Raw genomic sequence first — 25,857 nt, 5'->3', positions numbered from 1 at the left:
CGGAACGCTGCATAGCTGCCACTTGATCGGCGGCTGGGACAGTCTATGATATAATCAAATCAAATCATATGTACCTCACACTGTACTGTACAGCTCGCTTCCTGTGGAAAAGAGACTAAGTTCGAGTGTAAACTCTACATCCAGCAGTATCTGCACTTCGCTAACTAGTCCCAACAATGTGTCGCGAATCAGCAAACAGCTTTCGGCCTTGATCAGCAAACCCTCTTCCATTCAACATAATGCTCCAAGCCAGACAAGTTTGAGCCGAGAATAACATCAAACTCTCCTTGGGCGTCTTTTTTGACCTGGTTTCAGTTCGAGCAGTGTCGGCCACGGTTCGATGATAGATTGGGCTTCATCACAACGCCCAGACTTTTGGAGATTCGGCAAAATTCCTGGTGTTGCATATAGCTGACAGTGTCGTCAATGCTTGTCGATCATCGCTTGCATGATTTTGGTCGTTTGGGCACTCACATTGAAGAACTTGCCCACGTTGGGAAAAAGAGAACGAGCATCCCAGAACCGATACATATCGGCATCATTCAACGAGCGAGGTGGTGAAATTCGAAAGCTTGGCATGCCCGGGTAAGGCAATCTGCTCGCCTCCCCTTTAACAACCTCCATAACGGGGTTGAGGTATAGCGTGATCTCTGTTGCATGTAGATTTTGCCAGCGCGTTCGAAGCAGAGGGGCTAACTTAATATTCTGAGCGACTCGCGTGTCCCAACATAGCCAGTATCTGAGGTGTTCGCCATCTAGAACCCACGGCTCAGCATCAATTACAAAGGCTCAAATGTCCCGTTTGGACGCCTACCTCAATTCTATTATCCCACCTCTCGGGTGCTTCCAGTTGTATTTCAGATAGCGCCAAGAGGAGTAAAATGCCGTTGCGCGCTACAACCATGAACTCTCGGTCATTCATGGACCTGTAGCTTTAACTCGGTTCGGAAACCATTTTGGAAAAAAATCTGCCATTGTTTTCACCACATTCCGTAAGTCTCCTGACGCTGTTTAGTCTCGTCCTTATTGTAGATATTTCCCGGCAGGACATCACGACTACTGTATCTAGGATCGGTCCCACGACATCGAACCACTCCACTATCTTGTCACGGATGTGTAATTTAGATCATGACGACTCCAATCCAAGGCCTTCACTCTTTTAGATCTGACTTCTAGATGACGCTTGTAGAACCCCTAGGGCCAATTCTTGCCCGGAGGCTTCACGTTGTCGTTAATCTCAAGGACTTGGGAGGATTGTTGATGTCGAATGGCCCGGGCCAGCAGGCGAAGGGACTTGACGGAGATCGGGTAGCCATTCCTGGAGGATTGTAGCACGTATTCGACGAGGGCTCTCTCCTCGCAGGGGGAGAGGTACTGTTGATTTGTTGCTTTGTCCTTTTTTGAGGGTCTCCCACGGTTATGGCGCCACACGGTGGAGCTGCTGCGTTCTGCCGACGTGATGTAGGTTTTGCATTTTTGCCGGCGCCGGTAAGCGAATGTCACGGGGATATAATCCAAGATACCTTGCAACACCATGCCACCCCTGCAAAGTCTACTTGGACCAATTATAATTGGTTCCAAGCTATCCTATACGAGTATATATCTATATCAATTCAATTGGGGGTTAAAAAGGCCGACCAGAAGTCTGCAGCTACCGTGTGTAAGGAATCGGCAAATCGAAGTCAGATCACTCGCCCGAACCATTTTACGACTGAGGAAGTGAGGGGTGGTAATTTCGGTATATAGTTGGCGAGTTCGGTGAGGCGATCGTCATCGAGCATCTCAAGCCAGACATTAAATCATAAAGTGATGTTGTGTGAAATTCGCACTGTGCAATTGTGAGGTACTAGGCATTCATTTCATCACGCGGGGCATTAGTTGAATTGTTGTAACAGGCTTGATTGTTATAACTAAGTGGGCACCTAGGTGTCTTTATATAGGGCAGTAGCTATAGTTGCCTACAGCTGCCTATTAGGCAGCTGCACGTGATCTGGAATTTCACCACACGGGGACGCGGGTAACCAGCAAAGATAAATTTCGAGTCGAACTGTCAAGGTGATGGAGGTAAATTACTTGCTCAAGTATCTTCGCTTTACGAGAGTTAAAGTCCCACCTATCGTCATTAGTTTCATTCATGGATCCTTATCACATGCGATACACGAGATCCATCCGCCCTGGATCTACCGGGATTCAGTTGCTGATTATTGGACAAAGACCCAGGGAACATTCCTGAATGGCTGCGCTTCGAGAGGCCTACTGCACGCGCCAGTGGTTGTGGCCCCTGCGATCTGCAAGCCACAGACTCCAGCAGAGAAATTGGCAAAGGCCTGTGGAAGGGATGGGCTGGAATATTTGGCCAGAGTAGATGGCTCCACGGCCAACTTTGCACATAAGTTACACCAGAGCAACCAGAACAGAATCCAAAGAGAAGAGAAATTTGTTGGATCACTGCGACGCAACAAATTGGCGTGGAAACAAATGAATGAAGAGCTCTCGGTCTACATTAATATCCATGACTCTGGCCCCCCAAGCAATATACGCTGTATGAAGTTGTTGGCGTTTGCGCTGCACCGTTGGATTTTAATAAATGATTCACGATGGTCAAATCAAGGAATGTGTTGGAGCCAATGCTCTCTGCGAGGCAAGATGTTGGATGAACAATAAGTTAGCCTAGCAGATAACTCAGCTGTTAGTTCATCTATATTTGACATTCAATCGCTGATTTGGATTGGTGCTGTTTGAAGCTGAGACATCTTTCCACATACTCAAACAAAATCCAACGAAAGGAAGCGAAAGAATGGAGTGGGCCGCTTGGTGATGATTCATAGCTGACTACTCTATGTTGAGTACAGTAAAACGCACCTACTACTGTAACTTCGATGAAATAAAGTCACAATGTGGCCGCAGGGGTAGACACATTTCAAAAGCTACTGGACGGAGTACAGTCTAGTAGATAGGTTTCGAGAGAACAACTGTAACGGTTCGCTAATGGTTTGCCCAAATCATGTCGCACAATCAAACACGGAACAGAACGCTTCCATTCCTGACTTCTGCGTTCGACGTTCGGTGACTGTGACCTCTCTTCCCCAACCTCCAGCCACACATCTGATTGGTTCGCAGCATCAACAGACGAGATTGGTCGTCTCGCCGCAGCGGTCACCACCCGCTATCCCCTCACGCGCCAAAAATTGGGTCATCCTCATCCCTTGCCGGTCGAGCGAAGAGCTTTGGTGGCTCCCCGCTCCCAGCAACGATAGCAGCTCCGAGAAGGGCGGGCTGTCCTGCATGGATCCCATGGTCGACATCGGCCGCCAGCTGCGACGACCGACTCTCTTCTCGCTCTGAGCCGTCGCGAGGGGACGACCGTTCTTCCTCAATGGTTTCCATGGAGGAATGATGCCGGCATGGACTGACAATCACTCGCTCCCGATCCCAGTCGGTCACTCGGATATGAAGATTCGGGCACGCTCTCATCAGGTCGACTCGCTCGATGGGAGATGACGGCCCCATACCGGCCGCGGTGCGTGCCAATCCTGATGGTGCGCGATCCGCGTGGATTGAGCTCGTCGCCATCTCAGTTTCGGTGTTTGAGTTGGAGTGTGTCTATTTCCCTGTCTCGGACGTTCTGAGACGGGCCACCTATGTGCAGACCGGTCTGGTGAAGAAAAACCACGTAGCCAGCGGCCCTAGACTCCAAAGCAGACGGAGTTGGATTATACACCCACTCCACGTCGCCTCGTCCACCGGGATTCGTGCGATGCTGGAGATCGATGATTGGGCCAGAATGGAGGGATCCAGGCACGTGGTGCTCGTTGGTGGCGGACGCTTCTCAGTGGACGTCGAGACTACCGGGCCTCCAATGGAAGGATCCACGACATCAGCGAAACTTACCTCACGTTGGACCGCATCCAACAAACCACCGGCCGCCTCTAATGATGCTTACAGGGTCCATTCAACGAACCGCCACCCTCGGCCAGCAAATGGATCCCACACGAGCGGATGGTAAAACGAGGCCGACCTCCGAAGATCCCAGAAAATGGAGGGCCCTCCTCGCAGCCCTTGACCCCGGCTCACTGCTCCTGCAGGAATCGCGGGATGGAGAGATTCCAAGGCAGCTGGTCGCCCAATCCTCGGCATCGCGACTAAAATCGCCTCATATGACGCACACGAGTTGGGAAGTCGATCCTAAACGGGCGTTTCATTGATGGGCTGGGCTAGGGCTCTCGCTAGCTTCAACTTTTGACACAAGGCGGAAGATCCCGTAGGTTTCGCAGAAAGATCTCCCAATCGATTCGAATTTGAGATGCGTCTCGTCCCTGGTTCACGCATCGTCGCACATTATCACATCATCACATCATCTGATCCGCCCCATCAATTCGGTGGAAGAGGGCCACATTGCGATGAGACGGTCCCTTGGCTGCTCTGTGGGGGGAAGAGAAATTTCGCAACGAGGATCGCTCAGGATTTACAGGTACAATACTCTATCACCCAGTCCGGTGACGTAGTCAAGGGGAGAGGCGATCTGTCAGAAGCCCTAATCACGATAGATAGTAATCAGAAACGATGCGGAATACGGTCGCAGTGCTGTACGGGAATAAACGAAGAGGTCCGATTTTCACGCTGGCACCCGCAACACATCTGTAGCTAATGGCATGCGGCCGGATCCGCGTTTGTAAGATTACAGTATCCTCGCAACGATCTGAGATCGGGGCCAGGAATCCGCTTGTTCATTTGGGCGTTCTCAAGCGGGTGGCGCCCTGAGCGTCGAACGTCGGAAGTCAGTGAGGAATTGTGCACACGACACTTGCAGGCCGCACCCTTCTACGCACGGCTGGGCCCCCGGCCGTTTTTGCTATGCCTTCTACGAATCACCGACCCTCTCGAACAGTGTTCCATGAATCGAGGCGTTTCTGATCACCGCATCTCCATCGCCGTGATCATTGACCAGGACCGCAGCAGGCGACCTTCCAAGCCTGTCTATCTGTCGTATTTCCAGTCAAACACCAGTTCAAACGAATATTCCTCCTCACAATGCTCGCCGGATGAAGTCCTCCGCCCTTGGGACGCGCCTTTCTCGGCATCCATTGTCTTGCCGTTCGCATTGTATCTTCGAGTGGAGTGTGTTTTGGGGGCCGCACGACGTTTTGTGACGGGCGGAACATGTACAGTCGGGGGAACAGGCTTGCGGGCACCTTTGCTTGCCATTGGGAATCAAGGCGTCGAGGTCTGCACACGACGTTCTTGTGAGGGAAATGGTCGCCGGGGGAGTACCGGAACGTCAGACACTAATTACCGAATCGAGGCACCAACGAACTTGACCCTCAAGTAACACGAGGACGTAAGATGGGCTTCCTTTCTCCTCGCCCCGAATGAAAAAAAGGGAAAATCGGACCGCATTTGTACGCCTCGCCTCGTACTGTACTCACGCCCGGTGCTACTCTGGCTTGGTATGCTGAAATTTTGGCCTCCGAGAGTGGGGCAGGGAGAGGCCACTTCGAGGGCTTATGAGATTGGTCTGACCGAGGGTCGGATTTTTATTTCCAGGACCCGACCGTGAAACTCCTCGATCATTCTTGAACCCGGCGACTACAGTACCTCGGTTCCGCTTCCGGGTTTGCACATCTCACAGAAAACGGCCACTGCGAGCCCATTATATCTGGCGGCGGTGCAGAGAGAGATCCTGCTTTGATCCGGAAAAATGACCGCGGGAGGCCTGGCCACCAAAGAGTCCTATATGTCCCTTGGTGAGTGAGAAGGGCTACGTTTTTCAAATGTTGCTGGTGTGCGCAGGCATCACCCGCACTCCTGGGCCGAGGACAATGCTCAAAAGGGGCCAACGTTTGTCACCTCGGTCCCTATCGCGTCATTTGGGGAGTGGCTCGCTCCGATTTCTTGTCGCCTCGAGGTTGGCGACCCGATGTGCGGAGAAGTGGGCGAAGAGGGCACAAATTATCCTCTATTGTGGTCGGTCCTTTCCATCCTGTTCCCTTTCGCGTTGCCTGCCAGGTCGAAATATTCGGCATGTCGGAGTCTCGAAAAAAACGATGGGCAGATGTGAAGGACGCCAGGGATGTCGGGGCAACCGGGAGACCCTGGGCTATTAAGGCTCGACAGAAGCCCGCCGGGAGATGAGAGGCATGTAAATCCCAGTCAGGACGACCTCGCTGAACTTCTCTTTGACTGTGACTTTCGACAAGGCTCGCAACGACCATCCCGATTTCGGGCCATGCCAGGGTGCCGGCATCGCGGCTGGCTCGACGTCGTCCCCCCTGATGACGATGATGGAAATGCCACGGAGGGGGGCACTTTCACCCTGAGCGTGTCCGATCGACTCGATCAGCTGGTGGAGGGATTACCTCGCCCCGAAGTACAGCGACCGAGCCTCATCTTCCTCCTGGGGGGACGGCGGAAAACTGCGGCGTTACAGGGGCTCCTTCACGGGGTACCCGCGCGCGCCCGTCGTCCACGAGACGCTGATTTGGAGCTCGTGCTTGACCCTCACTCCGCGTTCACGGACCGGCCGCTCATGTACGTAGATTGTGATCACCTCGCGTCGCGGGGATGGCGACGCCGTCCCAGTCCCCACGGCTGCCACCGGACATGGGAGGCCCGGATCCTGTCCGGGGGGGTGGGGCCAGGGTCTCCGGTGGAGCCCTGTCCGACGACTCGCCTCGCCGCCCGTTTGGTGGCACCCTTGGCGGATGTCGTGGCTGTCTTCCTGGGTGATTTTCCGGGTCCTGAATGCGCCTTCGACCGTCTGTTGACCTGGATAAGCTGTGGCCGCCCTTCCACCCTCCATCGCTCTGTTCGTCCGCGCCTGCTCCTGATAGAAGACCGAGCGGTGGGGCGGGGTCTGTCGTCCGGGGCCATCCTGAGACGACTGTCCCGGCACTCACTGTCGTCGTTCAAAGACGTTTTCTCGGACGTGATCCCATTGACAGTCCCGGAGGACGAGGGGTTGGGGACGGTGGCCAAGTATCTGCAACTGAAAGACACCGTCCTGAACCTGTCGGACCAATCGCAGCAGACCCGATGGGAGGCCCGAGCGTGCTTCTCTGCCCGACACTTGGTGGCGTTCTTCCACCGCAACGTGGATCACTGTCAAAGCAAACCCGGGGGTCCGTTTGATTTCATCCATGCCGCGAGACTCCACGATGCGGTGCCGGACCATCTCGCCTCCTCTTTAGAGGATTTTCTGTCGGGGTTCCGCTCGACGTCCACTGTGGTGGCGCTGGCGCTGCCACACCTGGCAACAAGTCTGCTCCTCAACCATTATTGCCCGGAGACCCACGGTACGTGCGTCCTCCCCCTCCTCCCCGCGCGGGCTGACTTCTGACTGAACCCGGACTGACCGACCGCAGTCTTTGATCCGGATGACGTGTTTGTCACCCTATACTCCGAGGCCTGTCGGGCGGCCTTGGGGCGCACGGCAGTCCGGCGAGCTGAGGGAGGTCTGTCCCCCCAGCTACTGCTGGAGTTAACCCGCGAAAAGTTCCGAGCGGTGTTCTCCAATTGGCAGGCCGGCGGCGACGACCTGAACTCGTTGCATCGAAAGTACTTGCGGCGTTTGAAGGGTCATTGGCACGCGGGACCCAAGGCCACCACATGTTACGTGTGCCTCTTCGGCCGCAACCCCGAACACCGACTGCCGTGTGGACACCGTATGTGCGGGAACTGTGTACGGAACGATGGCTATCGTACCCCTGAAGATCCCCGCTCTCATCAAATTCAGCTCTGTTCCCTGTGCGGCGCGGACACGGGCGCCGCCACCTTTAGCCTGCCGTCGCCCCTGCAAGGCCTACGCATTGGCAGCATCGATGGAGGGGGCTGCCGGGGGATCATCCCCTTGAGCTTCTTCGCGGCTTTAGAGCATCACCTAGGCATCACCGGTATCGTGCATCGGGCGTTCGACGCCGTTTTCGGCACCAGTTCAGGTAAGTCCCGTCGAACGTCGGCATCGCACAGGTCTACTGACCCAATCACCATAGGCGGCATCGACGAGGCCGGCATTTTCCACCAGGGGTGGTCGATCCAGCGTTGCCAGGAGACCTTCCAGGCTGTGGCCGAAGAAGTGTTCGTCCGGCGTTCGATGGCTCGACCTCTGGTGATGCCGAACATTCAAAAAGCGCTCCTGTCGTGTTTCACCGACACCTTGTACCCCGCCGAGGCCGTCAATGGCGCCCTGCAGAGGGTCTTTGGTATAAGCACGGGCCTCGATGAATCCACCTCGTTCGCCTCGCGATTCGGCATTAAACTGGGCCTCACCGCCGCCACGGTCCGGGAGCCCTTGAAGAGGCTGCTGCTCACCAACTACAACGGATTTGGCCGGAGGCTAGATGGTTGCGGTGAGGATTCAGCCTTCGGCGTACTTGAAGTACTGCACTGATATCGTGTTCAGACTATTCGGTCCCGTGTGGGCCTCCTCCTCCCCTATGGGAATGGTAGGTCCGGCGGGGAATCCGCAGGTGAGATCCAACCGGCTGACGTTGCCACAGCGTTCGATGTACCACCGCGGCTCCTGTGTGAGTGACGGGCGTCCCTCCAAAAGGCGGAGTAAGCTGACCCTGCCCAGATATTTCCCCCCTCATCGACCCACGGGGGGACAGGAACAGTTGCAGGACGGCGGGGCGGTCGCTCTGAACCCGGTGAGTATGGCCCTCGCCGAGGGCTGGGCGATCACCTCGGGGCGCGAAGCGCGTGCGTACCACGCACACACCCCTGACTACGTCCTCTCGCTCGGGACAGGCTCAACACGGCTGGAGACTGAGGATAGTGAGGTGGAGATCAGCCCCGTTGGGGGGCGATGGGGAGAGCTGCGACGAGCCCTCCGCGAGGGTGGCCTCGGGCAGACCTACGGCATCCTCACATCCAACCTATCGGGGGACCTCGGGTGGCGCAAGTTCCTCGTGGCCAACCCGGGCCTGAGGCAACGCGCCTTCCGGTTCGACGTGAAATTTCCCCGAACCCTCCCTCGACTGGACAGTGTGAAGGCCATCCCCGGGATGCGGACGATGGCCGAGCGGAAATTTGGCCAGTCGCCCGACCTGCTTCAATTCGCTCGGCTCGTCGTCAGTAAGATGTTCTACCTGGACCTCACCCACGTCACCCCGGACGCAACAGGCACCTGGACGATCCGGGCCCGTGTCCGATGCAGCTTGAAGTCGTCTCCAGAGCCCTATGGCCTGTTCCGCGACCGTGTGCTGAGTCTCCACGCCAGCATCGTGGTACAGGGGGGTAGCTGGATTCGTCCTTGCGTCGTTGACAGGGACGGCAACCTCGGGTGTGCCGTCGTACTCAGGGTGAAGAGCCTCGCCGATCCGGTGGGCGTCCAGCTGCGCGTCGACGGCGAGCCCGCGGAACACATCTCTGGTTCTCCATTCTACCTGGCGCCAATCTACAAGACAGTGTACTACCAAGAAGCGTTTGGGACGTCCTTCAGACAGAGGATCTTGGTGGCGGAACCGCCAGACCGGAAGACAAAGGAACCGGGATCGCTGCGGGGTCCTGGCCCTCGAAAGCGGTCGGCCAAAGGCGCGCGGGGCCCGCCCATGAAGCGGCGGCGCACGCGGTGAGCTGCGGACAGCCGGCGGCTTCGAAAGGGACTTGAAACGCTATTGGTGCAGGATAACTGGATGCCAGGAAGGCCCACGGTCTTGAAAAACCCGGATGGTATGCCACTGAGATCATGAGGGGCATTCCTGGTTTTATGTTTTGCGGCGTACTGGTTGTCCATATTGCCAACGCCAGTCCTCGCGATGGAACGTCTCTCACTGACTCCTGAGAGATCTCCACCTATCGCACCGTATTCCTCACAGGGAACCTGGTTGGTGACACTGTGCGCGTAGTGTGCTTGGGAGCCTCCACGGACGTGGGTCCTCTTCACGTGCATCACTAGCACAGGGATGGGATGGATTGTGGGCGACTTTTTGGTCATGATTGGTCTCAAGTATCCCGAAAAGCAAAACATCCTCTGGAGCACATCTTCTCTTGAAAGGACTGAATTGTCCGTCCATCCTAGGCAAGCCTACAATGTGACACCCTCTTTCACTGGTTCGCAAAACTGTACGTGGTAACGCTTAAGAGGGCTCCTGCCGAAGGCCTTCTAGCCTTGAGTGGTTGGCGGTCAGCGAGTGATGATTTTATTCACCATAATCCCTATTTATGTGGTGGAGGTTTCCGTGCAGGGGGGGTGGTGGTTGCCCCGGGACGTAGGACGATGGCCTCGGCCCAGGTCCATCGTCCAGCGCTTCGCGACTCCGGCGCTATTAGAAGGGCACCCCGTCTGTCGCTCACGTTGAAATGCCACTGCGAACACCAGCGAGCTGGAATTGCAACGTGAAGCCCCAGTGGATGACCCGTCACGACAGTGATGCGCACCCGTTGCGAGTGTCCAGATCAGTCCCCTTTCCTCGGATGTATTTTGCCCGACCGTTTCTTGAACCATCTGCCTTGCGTGACGCGGTAGCTCGATATATACCTTTTCGACAATGGACGCCCGGACATAACGTCGTGGATGTTTCATCACTTAGGATCCTTCGCCGCGACTGAAGGATAGGCGCCGGGGGTTTCACACGACCCAAGGCGCAGACGTGCTCCGTCATCGAAGAGGTCGAATCCCAATGCTGGGAGCGAGGTGAGACAAGCGGCCGAGGACCTCGCGTGCGATGGTGAGTGGGTGGGAGCGCTGCACCATGGACTCGGGGACGAGGACACGGCCCCTGGCATGGGGCGGTCAGTAAGGCTTCGGACAACGGGGCAGACACGGCGAGGTGAGAGGGAGGACAACGTTTAGTCTCTAGAGAGGTGAGTGTCGAAAAGGCTGTCTCAGACCTTGCGCGGCCAAAGTGGCTCGCCGAGACAACGGTAGGGGGTCACAAGGGTCCGAAGTCTGTCGCGACTAGCGGGCGTGTCGGTCAACAAGGCTGGTGAGCTGAGAAAAACACACACCTTTCTCCGTCCCCCAGATATCCTCTTCCGCGCTCTTCTTCCCCTCCTCCGTCTTCTTTCCCTCACCGACACCTCGTCCCTGGCTTTCTCGTTTTCAGATCTCGTTTTCAGATCTCTTTTTCAGATCTCGTTTTGCCCTATCTCAGAAGTCAATGAGGTGCAACCCTCGTTATCGACCACTCTCTTGTCTTGCACTGAGAGCTTTCCCACGAATTTTACACCTGTACACCTAACGACCGCCGCGTTGTCCGAACCAGTGACCAAGCCACCGCGGCGCAGGACGTCCTCGTCCCTCCCACGACCAGATGGTTGTTCAACTCACTCAACGCCCGGCCAATCACGCTCGAGCGAAGCATCGAGTGAAAAGGGAAACTCCCCCGGACGCCCGAACGAAATCTGCCGAGGAAGTATCACGACGACCGTCAGATCTACCGCTGGGCATTCACGCCGACACTCACGCCCACGTACCGCTGCGTTCTTCGAGGACGATATTATTGCTACCCACATGGTTGGCAAGGATGAAAGAACAACGAAAGAGGGAGCTGGGGGTGACTTTCACCATGGTCCCATGAGCCCGGCCGACGCCTCAAATTGAAGGAGAGAAGGAAAGCAAAGAATAAAACACCACATCGAACGACACATTGAAAGCCATCCCAGCAGACCGATCGATCCCCCGTCGTGGCCAGTCTCCCCAAGCACGAGAGGCCACGACATACACGCACTCCGGGTTGACCCGACCAGCCCCAGACATCGCGATCCTTAAGAGCCCGGGCGGTTTGGGGGCCTTGACTGCCAATATATTCCTTACTGGGCCATCCTCTCCTCCTCCTCATCTAGCTCGCGGTATATCTTGTCCTACAAGTTTGGTTAGTCATTCTGACACCTAAGCGTGGCGAAACGGGGAACTATACCGTCTGGGCTTTCTGAATTTGGAAGACCTCCTTCTTCAAATCTTCGTCGTCTTGCTGCGCTTTACAGAGTTTCACTTCTAAATCAGCCATTTCAGTTTTACGAGTGTTGAGCTCTTCTTCATAAGTCTCAATCTCTTTTTTCAACGTGGCTTTTCTTTGCTCGAGCTTCTTATGACCTCGAGCGTTCGCCCTGTGGTTTCGAACCGCCTCACGCAAGACTTCATGATATGTCCGGTGACCGGTCGGTCCCGGCACATTTGCCGACGACGAATCCTTGAAGCCGTTTAGAACGGAGCCCGGGTCAAGAGCCATCGTGTTGACCGTCGCGGACTGCGGGGCGTATTGGGGCACCCGTGATTCGGGTGCCCAAGATCCCAATTCCGGGCTGATCGATGTTGCTCGGCGATGACCAATTTCTTCACTGTCCATTGCAGTATCGACCGTTATCGTGGTACTTAGTCTAGGCTGTCGAGTTGGGACTTGACCCGCCGGCGAACGGAGTCGCTTGGATAGCCCCTCTCCTTGGTTGCCCACGGGAGTGGTGGGCTTGCCTATTGAATGACGCCTCTTCCGAGATGAAGATTGATTAAGTGAATTTCTGACGCATTGCAGCCCAGACTTAAGACAGTATGCACAGTCAGTCTCGCTTCCGTTGACCTCACATTTCTGCTTTTTCTGCCTGCATACATCACATGCCCCCTTGTGTATGTTCTGCGGAGACGGTGCCGTTCGGTCTGGAGTCGCAGCATCGGGTCCCAGCGGAAGGCGATGGCGGTACGAGGCAACCTCACGGACAACGACAGGCGCATCCCCTGCTTGAGTCGGGTCATCCACGTGCGGAGAGGATCGATCGCGAGTTTGTGGTCTTTCATTTACGGTTTCAAAGTACTTCGAAGTCATTGAGCTCGCTCACGTCGTCACCGTAAGGTAGGAATCTATTGTCCTGATCAGCTGAGCGCAAGGAGGAGGTGGAATTCTTACAGCAGCTTCGATTTTTGGCCCTATTCCCGAGGGAGTGGTTGTGACTAGCGGGCCGAAAGGCGGCTGCGCCTGCGAGTCCATGTGGAGATCGAGATGGTCGACGGTCTGACAAAAGTGTGTTTCACTTAGGGGATGCCCAACCTAGCACCTTGCTTGCTTGGCGCGCACAGGTCTGCCCGGCTAGCGCCATTATGGCAAGAGGCCCCGTTAGCTGCCAGACCACTCCTAATGAGGCAACGCTGGGATCGGGTCTGACCAGCCATCAACACCACGTGACACACCATTGGTGGCCATCTCGCCATCGTTCAAGGAGAAATGTTGGGTCTGACAAGGCCCAATGTTTCTAGGGCGCTGTATATGGATAAGCGTCTCCCTTAGATCGCTCGAGCTGCGCAACCCCCAACAGGGGTTTGGTTGGGAGGACCATGGAGTTTGCGAGTGGTCCTACAAGTAAAGAGGCATCACCGCTAAATAGAGTTTTCTTCCCGAAAATGGGGATGGAATTATCCCCGGGAGGTGACATCGCCGCAATTCTGACCATATATTTCTAAGAGGAGCCTCTCCTAGGTTCCCTTGCAAATGCCGCAACGATTTTAGAGCTTGAGGGTAGTTTTTTCTTGTGTTAGTTTTTCACTCCGACAAGCTTCAGGTTGGGTCGAACTCTAAATAGCGGACAGGGGTTGAAAGATTTTCTAGCTACGAGTGCGGAGGCGTGCACCAAAAGATGTGTACGCGCTAGTAGAGGATGACAAAAGCTTTCTAATGACACAGTCGCAATCTGAAATGACGGGTTTTATTTTTAATCACGTTTCTACGGCAACATCCCCTAGAGATTCTCCCAAGCTCTAACAGATATTCAGTAGAGTCATGGGGGACATGACATTCTTAGAGGAGACTAGGGGTTAGGGTTTAGGAAGGAATTGTTCAGTTAACCTAACTACCGTGTAGCGAGGATCTCAAAGCTAAAGAGAGAAGGTAAAGAAGGAGTCTAGCTACCCTACAATGCAGAGATATTTGTTACGAACCAGCAGTTTGAGGAAGGTCAGCCGATGGAGGACGAGGCTGCATCACGTGACCATTGGCAGCAATGCAGCAATGCAACAATGAACGTACACGATCGTTATCCTGAGAGGAACGGTTCGTAGTTGACTTCGTTAGCAATCCTATACCTACATTTAGCGTTGCCCGAACGAGAATCGTTCCCTTCGGTCTCGATTGCGTTATACCTCTCTGATTACCCACTTATCAAGGAACGCGCCTTGGTCAGTACTGCTTAGCGGTTCGGATCGTAGCAATATTCTCCCCTTCAGTAGATCGTACAGTAGCCAGAGGTAACTATCGATAGAGGGCGGTCACGTGATGTCGTCTTGTAGAGAATCGCGAGTTCCAACCAAGACCTAGTACGGGTTTAACCCCGTAACACTAGTAGGTGTTCAATTCTCGAACGAGGCCTTACTCGCCTACAGCAAAAGATCTATTAGACTAAATGACATAATAAAATATAACGATAGCTCATCATTTTAAAAAGCATGACACAAACTTTTGGATTCTCGCCTCCGTACGAGTACTCGTACCATGGACTACCGAAACGGGGGTTTTAGTTTTCCCGCTTATTCACTTACAGTGGGTCAGGCGTCTCTTTCGGCGCAAGGGACTGACGTGATTCAACCTCGACCCTGCGGCAAAATAGAATGAATGGCCCAAGATTCCAGCTTTGGTTTCCAGTGTCCGCCGGAAAGACGTGACGTAGCTTCGTACTCGTACCTAGTCCGCATCGTGTGAGTGCGAGGCTGTAGCTTCATCTTAAGGAGGCCCCGACAGCGAGGGCGGAGCCCTCCACTTAGTCGCCTTCAACCCGTAGGACTGTGCCCTTACTTGTCCGGGAATCTCCGTCCCTGAGGATTCTAGACACCGATATCTGGTAGAGCCGTGCCGTTTTCCATGCGACTCCCATCCCCCAACACGAATGGCGACCCTCCACGAACTTTGTCACCCGATCAGCGCATGCACGGCTGATAAACCACACGATCGTGCTTGGCCCATCAGCCCCCATCAGCCTATCTACCTGGTTGAGTCTGATCTTCCCCGTGCCGAACGGCCTCGAATGGATTTGGTATACGTATGTTCCAGGTCGCGAACTTGGGCCCCTACATTCGCCCCAACCGGTGTGCCCGCCTTCGAGATTTGGTGAAGAGTTTAGCGGCAGGAACATATTCGGGTGGTTATCGACCCTACCTGCTGGAAGCCTGGTCGGCGCAATCAGGTCGAATTTTGAGGGCAGCACCAGGGTACGTGCGCTGATGTTTTGCTCACACTTGAGGGAGGTGGGTGAGGGGTTTCCCCGAAACCCCATCCCCAGAATACAGTAGATGACGAGATTCGCTCGAATATTGAGAGAGGCATGGGTCAACAGGCCAGCATCCGAGAGGCCTGTTGTGCGGTGCCTTGTGTCACCACTCCTCCTGAGTCTAGCATGAACGACCACCTCCCGCGCTCCACGAGAGTCCTGAACCCACCTGAGGTTTCTCTTCCAGCGTCACTCCTGTTCTGTCTATATACAATAAAGGTCGACTGCGTCAATACAAGTTCGGCGATACAACGACTGTGAGAGTCTGCCTGGACCTTAACCAAACTAGACAAGAAAGGACGCCCAGCCCTTGTCCCCATCAGGCAACTGCGCCGAAGGAGCTCCAACCCGGAGCTGGAGCTTCTGCACCCTTCATCTAACGTGTTTCCGAGGTCCAGCATGACGGTTTGATGGTCTACGGTTGATTGCATGTTATTATCAAGCTTGACATCTCCGTGGATCAAATGCGGTGAATGACAATGGGAGAGCATGTTGGCCGGGTGCTCTAGGACCTGTGCAGGATTCCCTCCGGGCGTGGTGGGCATGTAGTTTTGGTCGGAGAGGTGGGTGTCGTGTTATAGTTTTATAGGCCTCCTCTCCGCTCCCAAGTGCAATCCTTTCGCCAGCACAAACTTGTCCAGAGAAGGCGCTGATAATTTGACTAGATTATTGTTGCGGGAGCTTCGTACAGTATACTGATCTCCGCGGACAGTCGCATTGTACATGGAGACCGGTTTTGGCCAACATTTTAAACTCGTTTTCCCATCTCTCGACGGAGCTCTCCACCAGCTGTCGCGGAAGCACAACTTCTCACCTGTTTCGATGGCCGCAAAGGGTTGGGTCAACAAGTCCGCGTGAGAATCCGTCTTGCCGTCGAAAATTGGTCACGTGATTTGTGCATTCCTGAAGCGGCAGATAAACCATGGCCTCGATGACGTCACATCGAAGCTTAGCGTTGCCATGGTCACCAGGCGCGGAGGCTAAGGGGCCGAAATAAAATCCTCCGCGCTGCCGCCTGATTTATTGCGACCGAGCACCCATATGTACCATACCCCATGTCACACTGGCCTGTTGCTAACCTGACGTTCATCAAAACCATTGATTTCAGATGGCCCTCCCTTCCATCTTGCCGCACGCGCTTCAACTTCGCGATCCCGCCGAAATCTTTCCCGCTCCCTTGCCTGAGCACTACTCTTTCCTGACCAACCCACCGGTCAAACATCGCGTGAATATCAAACATCCAGGGTATGACAAGAGAGGGGAAGATCTATTTACGCTATACGCTTGGGATCATGAAGAGGGAGCATTGTGCTTCGCCTTCGTACTGGATGCTTGTACCGCAGTTGCCGGCAACCGTGCAGGTGGCTATCTCTCCACCACACGGGGCGGGCCTGCGATTGTAGCGGAGCCGAATGACCTCCTGCGTGCAGGAGATTACTTCTTCCATGTCCCTCACCCACGTACGTCATGTCGCTATCGTACATATATTTACGCAGTATTGACCGAAGTGCAGTCGACTCTCCCGAGACAGAGCCGTACCGATGGCCAGTGATTTTACGCTTCCAAGATTATCCCTTTCCCGACGAGATCCCTGCACGATGGACGAAGAACTATCTCTCCAACAATGGTGCGTCTCTCACCTCCGCTCAATCATCCGTCACTGGAGCAGTCCGGGTGAGAGATCAGACTTGTCGGATGTCCAAACACGTCACCGGAACCCAGGCAGCTCATATAGTTCCCCAACATGAAGGCAAATGGTTCTCTCAGAATTCCATGTGGAAGTACAACGTCGATTTGTCACTGGACCCTGACAATCTCCTCAATGATATGAGCAATCTCGTCTTGCTGCGGTCCGACCTGCATGTCGGGCTAGATGAACGGAAATTCATCTTTTATCCCAAAGGCGACGGTTCTTTCGTGGTGCATCTACTTGAACCCACTCCCGACCTCGCCCAGCTATTTCACAATGTGAAGATGCAGCCAGGGTTCAACTGCCATCCCAGTTTTCTATTTGCACGGTTTGTCCATGCACTCCTCCCGTCTCTCGCAGGTTTCTTCAGCATGCCCGGACTCCCACGAAATGTGTTGTTGGTCAAGGCGACGGACGATGGAGAAGAATTGGTAGAGGAAGAGATCGCCGACCCGGAAGAACTTCGTGGTCGCATCTCGGCCTCGCGCAGTCGGAGTCCCAAGAAACGGCATAAGGCTGGAGCACCGGACGCGAAGGGTGGAGTTTGTTCACAGCGCGAAGCCGAGATGCGACCACCACTCCGACGGTATGTCAGTGCTGCCAGTCACTCGCAAGAAGGTGGTCGGAATTCTGATGCCGAGTGTGACCAGCCACATCTGGCACCCGGAGCCCGAAAAGGCTCTCCGAACCCCCATGCCGGAGTTAGACTGGAGGCAGACCCGGATGTGCTCATGATCAAACCGCACATCACGAATCTCTTTCCTTCATGGTACCCCGGATGGGAAGACGTGGATAAATTGAGACAGGACTGGCTTGTGAAAGAGCGCGCAAGAAATCAGACTCTAAAGCGCAAACGCGATAAGAAGCTACGCTCGTATGGAGTCAGGGACGTGGGGAGGCATACGTGGCAAAACACACGGACTCTTTGTGAGTCTAGATTCGTGCCGCTCCAGAAAGGAACTGACCGTCCGTGAAATTCCCGAATCGGTCAACCCCCCGCGGACACACTGCGATTTCTTCTCAACCAAGCTAACCGATTCACCCACACGAATGCAGGATAGCGACCTCAAGTCAGCAACGAATCACGGTAGGATGTATTTTTGTCTCAGAACCTGCGACACTCAACGGCGTGTTTTGTGAAGACCCTTATAATCCATCAATTTCAAAAGCATACGCTATTCCATCTATTCCACCCAGCATGAAATCAGAAAAATAAAGTAGGGCCTAATTTCAGCTGCCTAATATGGTACCGCCGTTGGGTCGCTGGCGGTTCTCATCTATGCAAGAGCAATTTGGAGTGCGTTCCTTGCTCAAAAGAATCGCCCTTTACTCACATGTCTTAGCTAAATCGAATGCTATACAGTAGCATCTCTCATGCGAACTTGACAATATATGGGATTTCCCTGACGACCACAGCTCCACTAGTCTCAACTTTGGTCGGCTGAACAACTTCCAGCTGCTGGCGACGAATGTAGCCGGTATTACCATGATATCACGCTCGGCGCGGACTCCAACAAGGACCTCTGGATCTTTCGCCGCAGTCGCCGCAGGGCATTTCGCCGTCACAATTGGGAAACAGGTCGGAGTAGTAGCTGACGCCGCTCTGGTAAGGAGATGCCACTAATTCTGTCGCGAATGCCGATCGAGAAGGTGGAGGGTGACAGGGGATCTTGGGTGCGATTCGACCTCGCTGTCTCAACCGCATACATGTCCCGTAGCGCGAGGCTGAATGCACGTTTTAGCCACCACGTCCATCCAAACCAGTGATGTCAAGGGTTCTTGCCGGAAAGCGATGTGTTCAACCATGGCCAACCAAGTAGGAGATGAATCAAAGCTGGCCTCACGGCGCATAAAAACCAGAGGTTGCCGCACAGACTTCGAGAACTTTTAGGGAACCGCGAGTCCAAACATGCAATCCCACGACGAGGATTGTGAAGTTAAGATAAAGTTTTCGATCGATTGCTGCAGCTCCATGGATGTGGGACATGAAATGCGTGATGATTGAAGGTTAGCTGGCACTACCGGGCGGCATTTGACGACGCTTCCGAAATTAGCCAGCTGATCTGCGCCCTGGTCAAGGGAAGCTTCAGCCACACCCGCGCTATGGCGCAGCCTGCATAAGCTGATGCAGGTCGTGTCAAAGCACGACGTGACATTGCCTTGGTCTTCTTTTCGGCATTCCTGTATTATGTTTCGGCTGCCTGCGATGTGTACAGTATGCGACTGTGGTCCTTCAACCAGGCCCGATTGCTTGGTGGTGTGTGTAATTATCGCCCTTAGACTTTATAACTGCATTTCTAGAATACAGTACTGCTATGGACGGACGTCTTATCTCCGACGCGTCAATGGTCGGCTGCCAGTGATATGGAAAGTTTCACGTCGCGGTTGAAGAAAGGACCTTGGAGTTGGGGTCGAGCTTGATTGGTGGGAATCAGCCCTGTAATTTAAGTAGTGTGGAATCAGTTCGGCTAGCTGTATTCGGTTTAGCAGGGGCAGATCCCCCTTTCCCGAGTATACCACCACTTCAAGGAATTCTCGGGCAGAGCTCTACCTATTGCTCGAACTATCGTGAACAATTTTGGAGCCATCAGAGAGTCGACGCCATGTTCTTCGCCGGCTGGCGGGTGTGAATTTTGGTTGTGCTGGATGCCTGGCTCCTCCGTAAACATGCGCCTCAGCACCATCTCGACACTGATCAGCCATTCTTGGAGTGAACCTGCCCGGCGGGTTTAAATGTCGACCGACAAAGATTCGAGGGCTTCCGGCCTCGCTGCAAAGCCTTCCGCACGGGACAGTATTGTCACAGCCGATGCCTTCGATGGCGATTTTCGTCTCTGGTTACGTCGGATCCCGATAGTGGATGTCAGCAAAACCCGGGAAGCTTGATCCGTACTGTAATTTACTTTGTTGCACAGTACCCCGATCAATTCGGTCCAAGATGCACCGCCGGAAGGGTGCACGGAAGTTGAAAGTTGAACGAAATGATGGCCAATGAGCTGGAAAACCAGGCCCGCGGTCCTATTGGTCTCTGAAAATCCAATCATCTCGCTCAATCATTGGACCTTATTAGTGTGCATCGGTCTCCATCCCGTATCACGATTCTGTGGTGGAGTTACAGTACTGCCACCCGCGCATACAATACGGTGTTTAGACTGGAGTGAACAGGCCAATCTCACCTGCCTCGATTATACCTCCAGCGTGGCCCGAAATGACTGGCTAATCCAAATGCACGGCGTCTTTACACTCACGCCAGGACAGGAGCAAAAAGCCCACGGCCAAGGTGACTTATTTGAACGAGTTAGTTGTTGTAGACAGTGAAGAGGGTCCTGTCGGGCTTGGCCACCCGTGCAACGCCCTAGGAGATCCGGCTCCCTGGCCACTCCAATAACTCCGGATCCTCTGGCGCATGCGTGCGATGAGTTTGCCGCCAGTGATTTCGTAAAGGAGTCCAATAGTGCCACTGTATAAGATGCTTCATTAGCTGAAGCATCGGAGAGCTTCTCACATAGAGAGCCCCAGAAGCCTTGGTATACTGCATATTTCGATGTCTAGGATGCGCAGCCGACAGTATTGCCTACTCCTCGCCTCGTTAATCATCTGTCTTATGTCATTTTCGGTCTTCAGAGGAGCGCCGTTTATTCACTACGCACATATGAATCCCGGATGGCCAAGGGTACCGGTCGAAGAACAGAATCTGGTCCAAAATGACACTTTAGGCTTCCAGAAGGTGTACGTGATTTCTCTGCCTTCACGAACGGACAAACGGGACACGTTCGCCATGCAGGCGGCATTATCTTCATTCAGCTACACTGAGATCGACGGAGTGGACGGACACACCGTTCCGGTCAAGGCGCTCCCACATGTAAGTTAGCTCGACGATAATCTTGCTCCATCGCAAGCTGACAGCGGGCCCTTTGAGACTATGGAACAGACACCGGCCGTGGTCGGCTGCTGGAGGGCCCATATGAACGTGCTGCAGAAGATTGTCCATGAGAATATTGCCACGGCTTTGGTGTTTGAGGATGACGCTGATTGGGATGTGTCGCTTAAGCAACAGCTGGTTCAATTTGCGCGAGGATCGCGGGTTATGATCAACACAACCACCACACATCCAACATGTTCTCCATATGGAGACAATTGGGACATGCTATGGATCGGGAATTGTGGGACGGGGTCTCGGGATGAAGATCATCGACGCGTCTTTGTCATTCCCCGTGACCCGACCGCTGAGCCCCTCCAGTATCGCGATGACATGTATGAAACGCCCAATATGTCTCGTTGGGAAGGTGGACTACAAGGAGATCATCAAACCCGGATCGTCTTTCCCTCCAGCAAAGGCGTATGTACAGCGGCCTATGGCATCTCACAACAGGGGGCGCGAAAGGCGCTCCACTATATGGGTATGGTACCATACAATCATCCCGTAGACTTGGGATTCGCCGATTTGTGCGCCCATGATCGCTACGCATATATGTGTGTATCAGTCTTTCCTCCGTTGATCGGATTCTCTCGCCCAGCAGGACACCAAAGCAAAAATAGTGACATCGAATATGGCGACGAACTGTCCGGACCAGTGGAGGATGCACGATCGCAGCATGTGGTGTTCTCCGTGAGATTGAACATGGAGAGGCTCTTGAGAGGAGAGACCGTTTTTGAAAGCCAATTCCCCGACGTGACCGGTCAACAGATGCATATTCAGGACATCGGTTCTGCCGTTGGACACGTTGAGATTATGCCAGAATGAAGAGCCCTTCGACGTCCACCCCCGGAGAGTTCTCCTTCGGATTCAACGCCCTGGGTGTCAGTCAATTTGTACGAGTAAATGAACGGTATTGTCCTCTATTCAACACCCCTAGCGCGGGCGGGGACGTCTTGTCGAGTCGTCCAGTCCTAGATATAACTGATGCACCTACAATAGTAGGCGATATGAAAGTGCTTGCTTCTTCTCACAAGTCCCTTTGTTCCTTGGACCAGATCACAAGCTCCATCCTAAGTACTGTACATCGCCGACAGTGTTTCTTCGAATGCTCGCCGTCACTAGTACTGGAAATTTATGCCGAGGTCCCTGAAGCACGGTTGTGTTGTCCCTGCCCGCCCATTGCTCAGTTAACCTCGCACGCCCCAGTCCGACTTGTGTCGCACCATCGCTTCAGTTGCGTTGAGTCTGTATTTGTCCACACTGTCACGAAAACCGCTCACATATGAATCTATGCCATGTTCATTCTACCGCCTACAGATGGCTACATCGCTACATTCTGGCATCCAGACGACAGGGCACTTTCCCTGGTATTCTGGTGGACCTCAGCGTCTCGGTCCACTCCGTCTGCTCCTCCAATCAAGCTCTAGCGAATTAAGGCCTGGTACCATCCCTTTTCCCTCTGAGAAAGCTCATTTCGCCAATTGGTAAAGCTGTTGCTCGAATGAGAATCAACAGTAGTCCGTCAAATTTTCTTGATCTAAACCATGACTACAGTACCTCGCCAGAGCCTTTACGCTAAAATGCTAGGAATTTATGAGGGTTGACCCAATTCTCTACAGAGTTCTCTTGTCCCATTCAACCGCTTCACCTAATTTGACCATCAGAATTCCCTTCGCCCGATTGTCAGCCATTTACAGATTAAGGAGCGAGTTCGGAGTGGTGGCCGGAATTGGCGTGCCTTAAAACGCCGGTAACTTTTCCCGGCAGTAGTCTTATTAGCTAAGAACCGACCACGACCGACGTTCTGAGAGGATCAAGAGGAAGCAAAATGAAAGAATAGGATAGGGCGAAGAAGTGTGGAAGTAGTCAACGCCCTTCCACAGTTGCATTCCTTTCAGCCTCACGCTCTGCGAACGGGAAGTTTTGGGATTTATTGGACATCTGGATCTTTCTGCGCTTCGCGGAGAATTTCCATCATTTTTAAGGGAAGGCCTTCATCTTCCTCTTTCCTTAACCTGCCGTTGGGAAATAAGACCTTCGAAGCCTGTTCATCCATGGTACTAACGATGTGAAGTATGGTGTGCAGTGTTGATTCATCGTCTCCAGGGAAATTTCTTCGTCAGATACCGTTCCTAGCTTTAACTTTGCCAGCTGGACAGGGTCTTCATAATTCCAGCAGTTGAACTCGGTTACCAGGCCCCCTTCGTCCGGCCCTTGGTTGTGGACACATATCCAAAAAAGTAGCCAAAAGAATGACTCGTAATCATGCATGGCCGAGTGCTTCTCACTTCGCAGCGCTCCGACGGCCATAAATGCTCTCGTTCCAGTTATGCCGCGTGCCCCCGATGGCTCATTTCTTTGCTCTCTGATTCCAAGGTCAAGGTCAATCAGAAACGCCGGCCAAGATGGATTGGTCGGGTCCTCGTTCATCATGGTATTGCCTGTCGAGATATCACGCTGGAGGATGCCGGCCTGGCGCAAAGATTTATAACCTACTTCCGTCAGACCACGAACACCGTTGGCTTAGTATCATTTACCTGTAATGCAACCTACCGAAGCCGCCAGCATTGCAGCGCGAGAACTTGCCTTGTAGAGTGGCTTGCCGTAGTCCGACACAACGACTCGTCGATGTTCCCTATTGAACAACGTCCGGGAGATTGGCTTCTTGGTCGGTGAGCTAGAACATGTCCGTTTGCCAATGGGAATCGCGCGTTAATGGAACTGGATGACCTCTTACGCCCGATGCTAGTTTTCACGACGAAACTTCGGCCTCGATCCGTACCGTCAAGCGAGATGGGTGTACTTGGCGGAAACATCGAGGCGTCAGTCTTCTGATTCTGGCCGAGGTAGTTCGCAGATTTCGAGATATCTAAACCCTTGCGAATATTGGTATAGACATCGTCGTCGACGCCGCCCACCTGAACCGTCTCATAGTGATAGTATCTGGCCACATTCACCACTCCCTTTTCTGTTGCCTCCCGGATTAATTCGCCTTCTTGGTCACGCTCGGGATATTGCCACGAATCTTTGATGATAAGAGGAGCCTTAGACTCATCACCATCTCGATAAGCTTTCCAGCAAGTCGTCGCTCGACCGACCACAGAAGGTGCACGTCTCATCAAAGTGTCAAGAACAAGCCGCTCCTGCTGACCGTTGCGTGTGATCTCGATATACCTTGTACCGCCTGATTCTTGTATGGTGGGGTCGAATCCGAGCTGCTCGTCATTCATCCAAAGGTATCCCAACACGACCGAGACGAATTGCAGGCCGTCCTGATTAAGATCGAAAGGCGGCGACGCGATCGCACCAACCCTGTCAAACTCCCATAGTCGCATAATTGGTCCGCACAGCGTAAATCCCAGCACAAATCGTCTGTTGTCTTGTGCAGTGAAAATTTCTCGGACATATTTTCCAAGATCAAGCCATGTTTTGGAGACGGTATCAAGGTTAGGGTTGCTCTTCAACTCTCCAGGCACGAGGATCCTTGACCAGTGATATCGACCATCCTCGTCCGCTTTCAGGGCATCAACAAACCAATATCCAGCTTGCGCTCGGCTATGGAGCCCTCCAGAGGTTGGTCCGGCCGGGTCAATGGTCTTCGTGGAGTTTTGGGAAATGAGGTATGGTCCTTTGCGAAGTCCAGGAAGTTCTCAACTCGCTTGACAAACCACTTCAGAACATCCTTCTCTTGAGCGCCTCTGGGCCAATCACGCCAGCCCGTTTCCTGGTGATATAGCGGATCTTCGCCTTCCTGGCATTTTTGAAATATGGCCTCGGCATTCTCTTTTAGACCTTGTACCTTCCCAAACACCACCTCGCGGAATTCTAGAACCCCAATGTAGATCGCCCCGAGCTCTCCCTTCAGCACGTCATCTATATTTTGTCGGTGTTCGGATGAGTTGACGATGCTACTAGTGCTATGTGTATATGGAGTTTGGAGAGCATGGGTTTGGGGGCGAGGAGGAGGCGTGGACTCGGTAACGGCGGCGTACGCCTCTCGAAAGATGATCTCGTCCGGCTCGTGGTTGATGACAACGGTTAGGAGAGGAACAACATGTTTAGGGTCGAACTGATCCGAGTCATTACTGAGTTGAACCTGGACAGGTCTCCGAAAAGGGTACCCCGCCCGGTGCGTGAAGGCAGCAGACGGGAGGTAGAATGGCTTTGCAGGGCCAAGATGAGGTCAAGCGCGAGATTTCTGAATTCTATATATGTTAGACGGTACGCAAAAGAGAAAAGTGCTTGTCACCTTTGTCCTTTACCTGGTTCAAAGACGCTGTCGAGCAGGCAAGTCCGTGCTTCTCACAAATTGAAGCGTACGCATCGCGAAACGAATCGAGCGCAGTGCCGATGGGATTCTTTCGAATAGTCTCCGACACGGAGTGGTTCATCACTGTTGCGGACGATAGGCAGGCTCAAGCTCAGGCGGCTGATGAGTGAGAGGAAGGCGTGGATTTATTGTCGCGTTGAGTACGTGTATCCTTTTCGGCACACCTTCTATCTTGGGTTGTTCTTGAAACTAATCAGCGTTTTAGTGGGTCACTCCACACGATGTTCATTTGACTCTAGTTGGAACGAGATATGGGGTGCTATCACGTGATGATCCTCACCAAATCGCATAATTGCGCAGGTAGCACCAGCGGTAGACGGTGAAACCTTTCTCGACCTGTCTTACATGCCGTGCAGAAATAGATCCTGAAGCCGCAATTGAAAATAGATGTACAAGCGACACGCGACGCGCCGGACAACCCCGCAGATCCCAAAGCGGGACACGCGCATTAGCGCCGGCAGATCCCGATGTCAATATCAACCACAAAGAGAACTCGAAAGCCGCAGCGCGAAGGCGGTCGCTGCTCAAGAGGCACAACATCTCCTCGACGATGAAACGATCACGGTGGAATCGACACCTGACGAACGCCATGGCCAGGCTATCAGTCCTACGAATGTCCAAGCCCTTATACTGCTCCTCACGCGACAAAGCCAGGTCATTGAGACCATCCGAACGGAGCTGAAAGAGATCAAGGAGGAACAAAGGACGCTCAAAACCCAGAATGCAAAATTA

At 53.6% G+C, this 25,857-nt stretch overlaps 6 protein-coding genes across 6 annotated transcripts; 3 read left to right on the top strand and 3 right to left on the bottom strand.

The window, feature by feature from the left end:
• Window positions 1-6,226: 6,226 nt before the first annotated feature.
• Window positions 6,227-8,386, top strand: A1O9_13067 (uncharacterized protein; the record flags this gene model as incomplete). Its single annotated transcript, XM_013398022.1, has 3 exons — window positions 6,227-7,292; window positions 7,362-7,934; window positions 7,989-8,386. 3 exons carry the CDS (start codon window positions 6,227-6,229, stop codon window positions 8,384-8,386), a joined length of 2,037 nt encoding a protein of 678 aa, XP_013253476.1.
• A 3,365-nt stretch (window positions 8,387-11,751) lies between these two features.
• A1O9_13066 (uncharacterized protein) lies at window positions 11,752-12,758 on the bottom strand (the record flags this gene model as incomplete). Its single annotated transcript, XM_013398021.1, has 2 exons — window positions 11,752-11,802; window positions 11,859-12,758. 2 exons carry the CDS (start codon window positions 12,756-12,758, stop codon window positions 11,752-11,754), a joined length of 951 nt encoding a protein of 316 aa, XP_013253475.1.
• Window positions 12,759-16,653: 3,895 nt separating this feature from the next.
• A1O9_13065 (uncharacterized protein) lies at window positions 16,654-17,850 on the top strand (the record flags this gene model as incomplete). The annotated part of the gene is made up of 1 exon (XM_013398020.1): window positions 16,654-17,850. The coding sequence occupies one exon, from the start codon at window positions 16,654-16,656 to the stop codon at window positions 17,848-17,850; it is 1,197 nt and encodes a 398-aa protein (XP_013253474.1).
• Window positions 17,851-20,654: 2,804 nt separating this feature from the next.
• A1O9_13064 (uncharacterized protein) lies at window positions 20,655-21,620 on the top strand (the record flags this gene model as incomplete). The annotated part of the gene is made up of 2 exons (XM_013398019.1): window positions 20,655-20,738; window positions 20,808-21,620. 2 exons carry the CDS (start codon window positions 20,655-20,657, stop codon window positions 21,618-21,620), a joined length of 897 nt encoding a protein of 298 aa, XP_013253473.1.
• A 1,185-nt stretch (window positions 21,621-22,805) lies between these two features.
• A1O9_13063 (uncharacterized protein) lies at window positions 22,806-24,130 on the bottom strand (the record flags this gene model as incomplete). The annotated part of the gene is made up of 3 exons (XM_013398018.1): window positions 22,806-23,267; window positions 23,349-23,472; window positions 23,526-24,130. The coding sequence occupies 3 exons, from the start codon at window positions 24,128-24,130 to the stop codon at window positions 22,806-22,808; spliced, it is 1,191 nt and encodes a 396-aa protein (XP_013253472.1).
• Window positions 24,131-24,312: 182 nt separating this feature from the next.
• On the bottom strand, window positions 24,313-24,957 carry A1O9_13062 (uncharacterized protein; the record flags this gene model as incomplete). The annotated part of the gene is made up of 1 exon (XM_013398017.1): window positions 24,313-24,957. A coding segment is annotated over one exon (645 nt), but the record flags the coding sequence as incomplete, so codon positions are not given.
• Window positions 24,958-25,857: the final 900 nt, after the last annotated feature.

The sequence above is a fragment of the Exophiala aquamarina genome, assembly GCF_000709125.1.
Source record: "Exophiala aquamarina CBS 119918 chromosome Unknown aczIA-supercont1.51, whole genome shotgun sequence".
Classification (NCBI taxonomy): domain Eukaryota; kingdom Fungi; phylum Ascomycota; class Eurotiomycetes; order Chaetothyriales; family Herpotrichiellaceae; genus Exophiala; species Exophiala aquamarina.
Note: the sequence above shows the minus strand (reverse complement) of the source record. Positions and strands in the feature narration are given on the sequence as shown.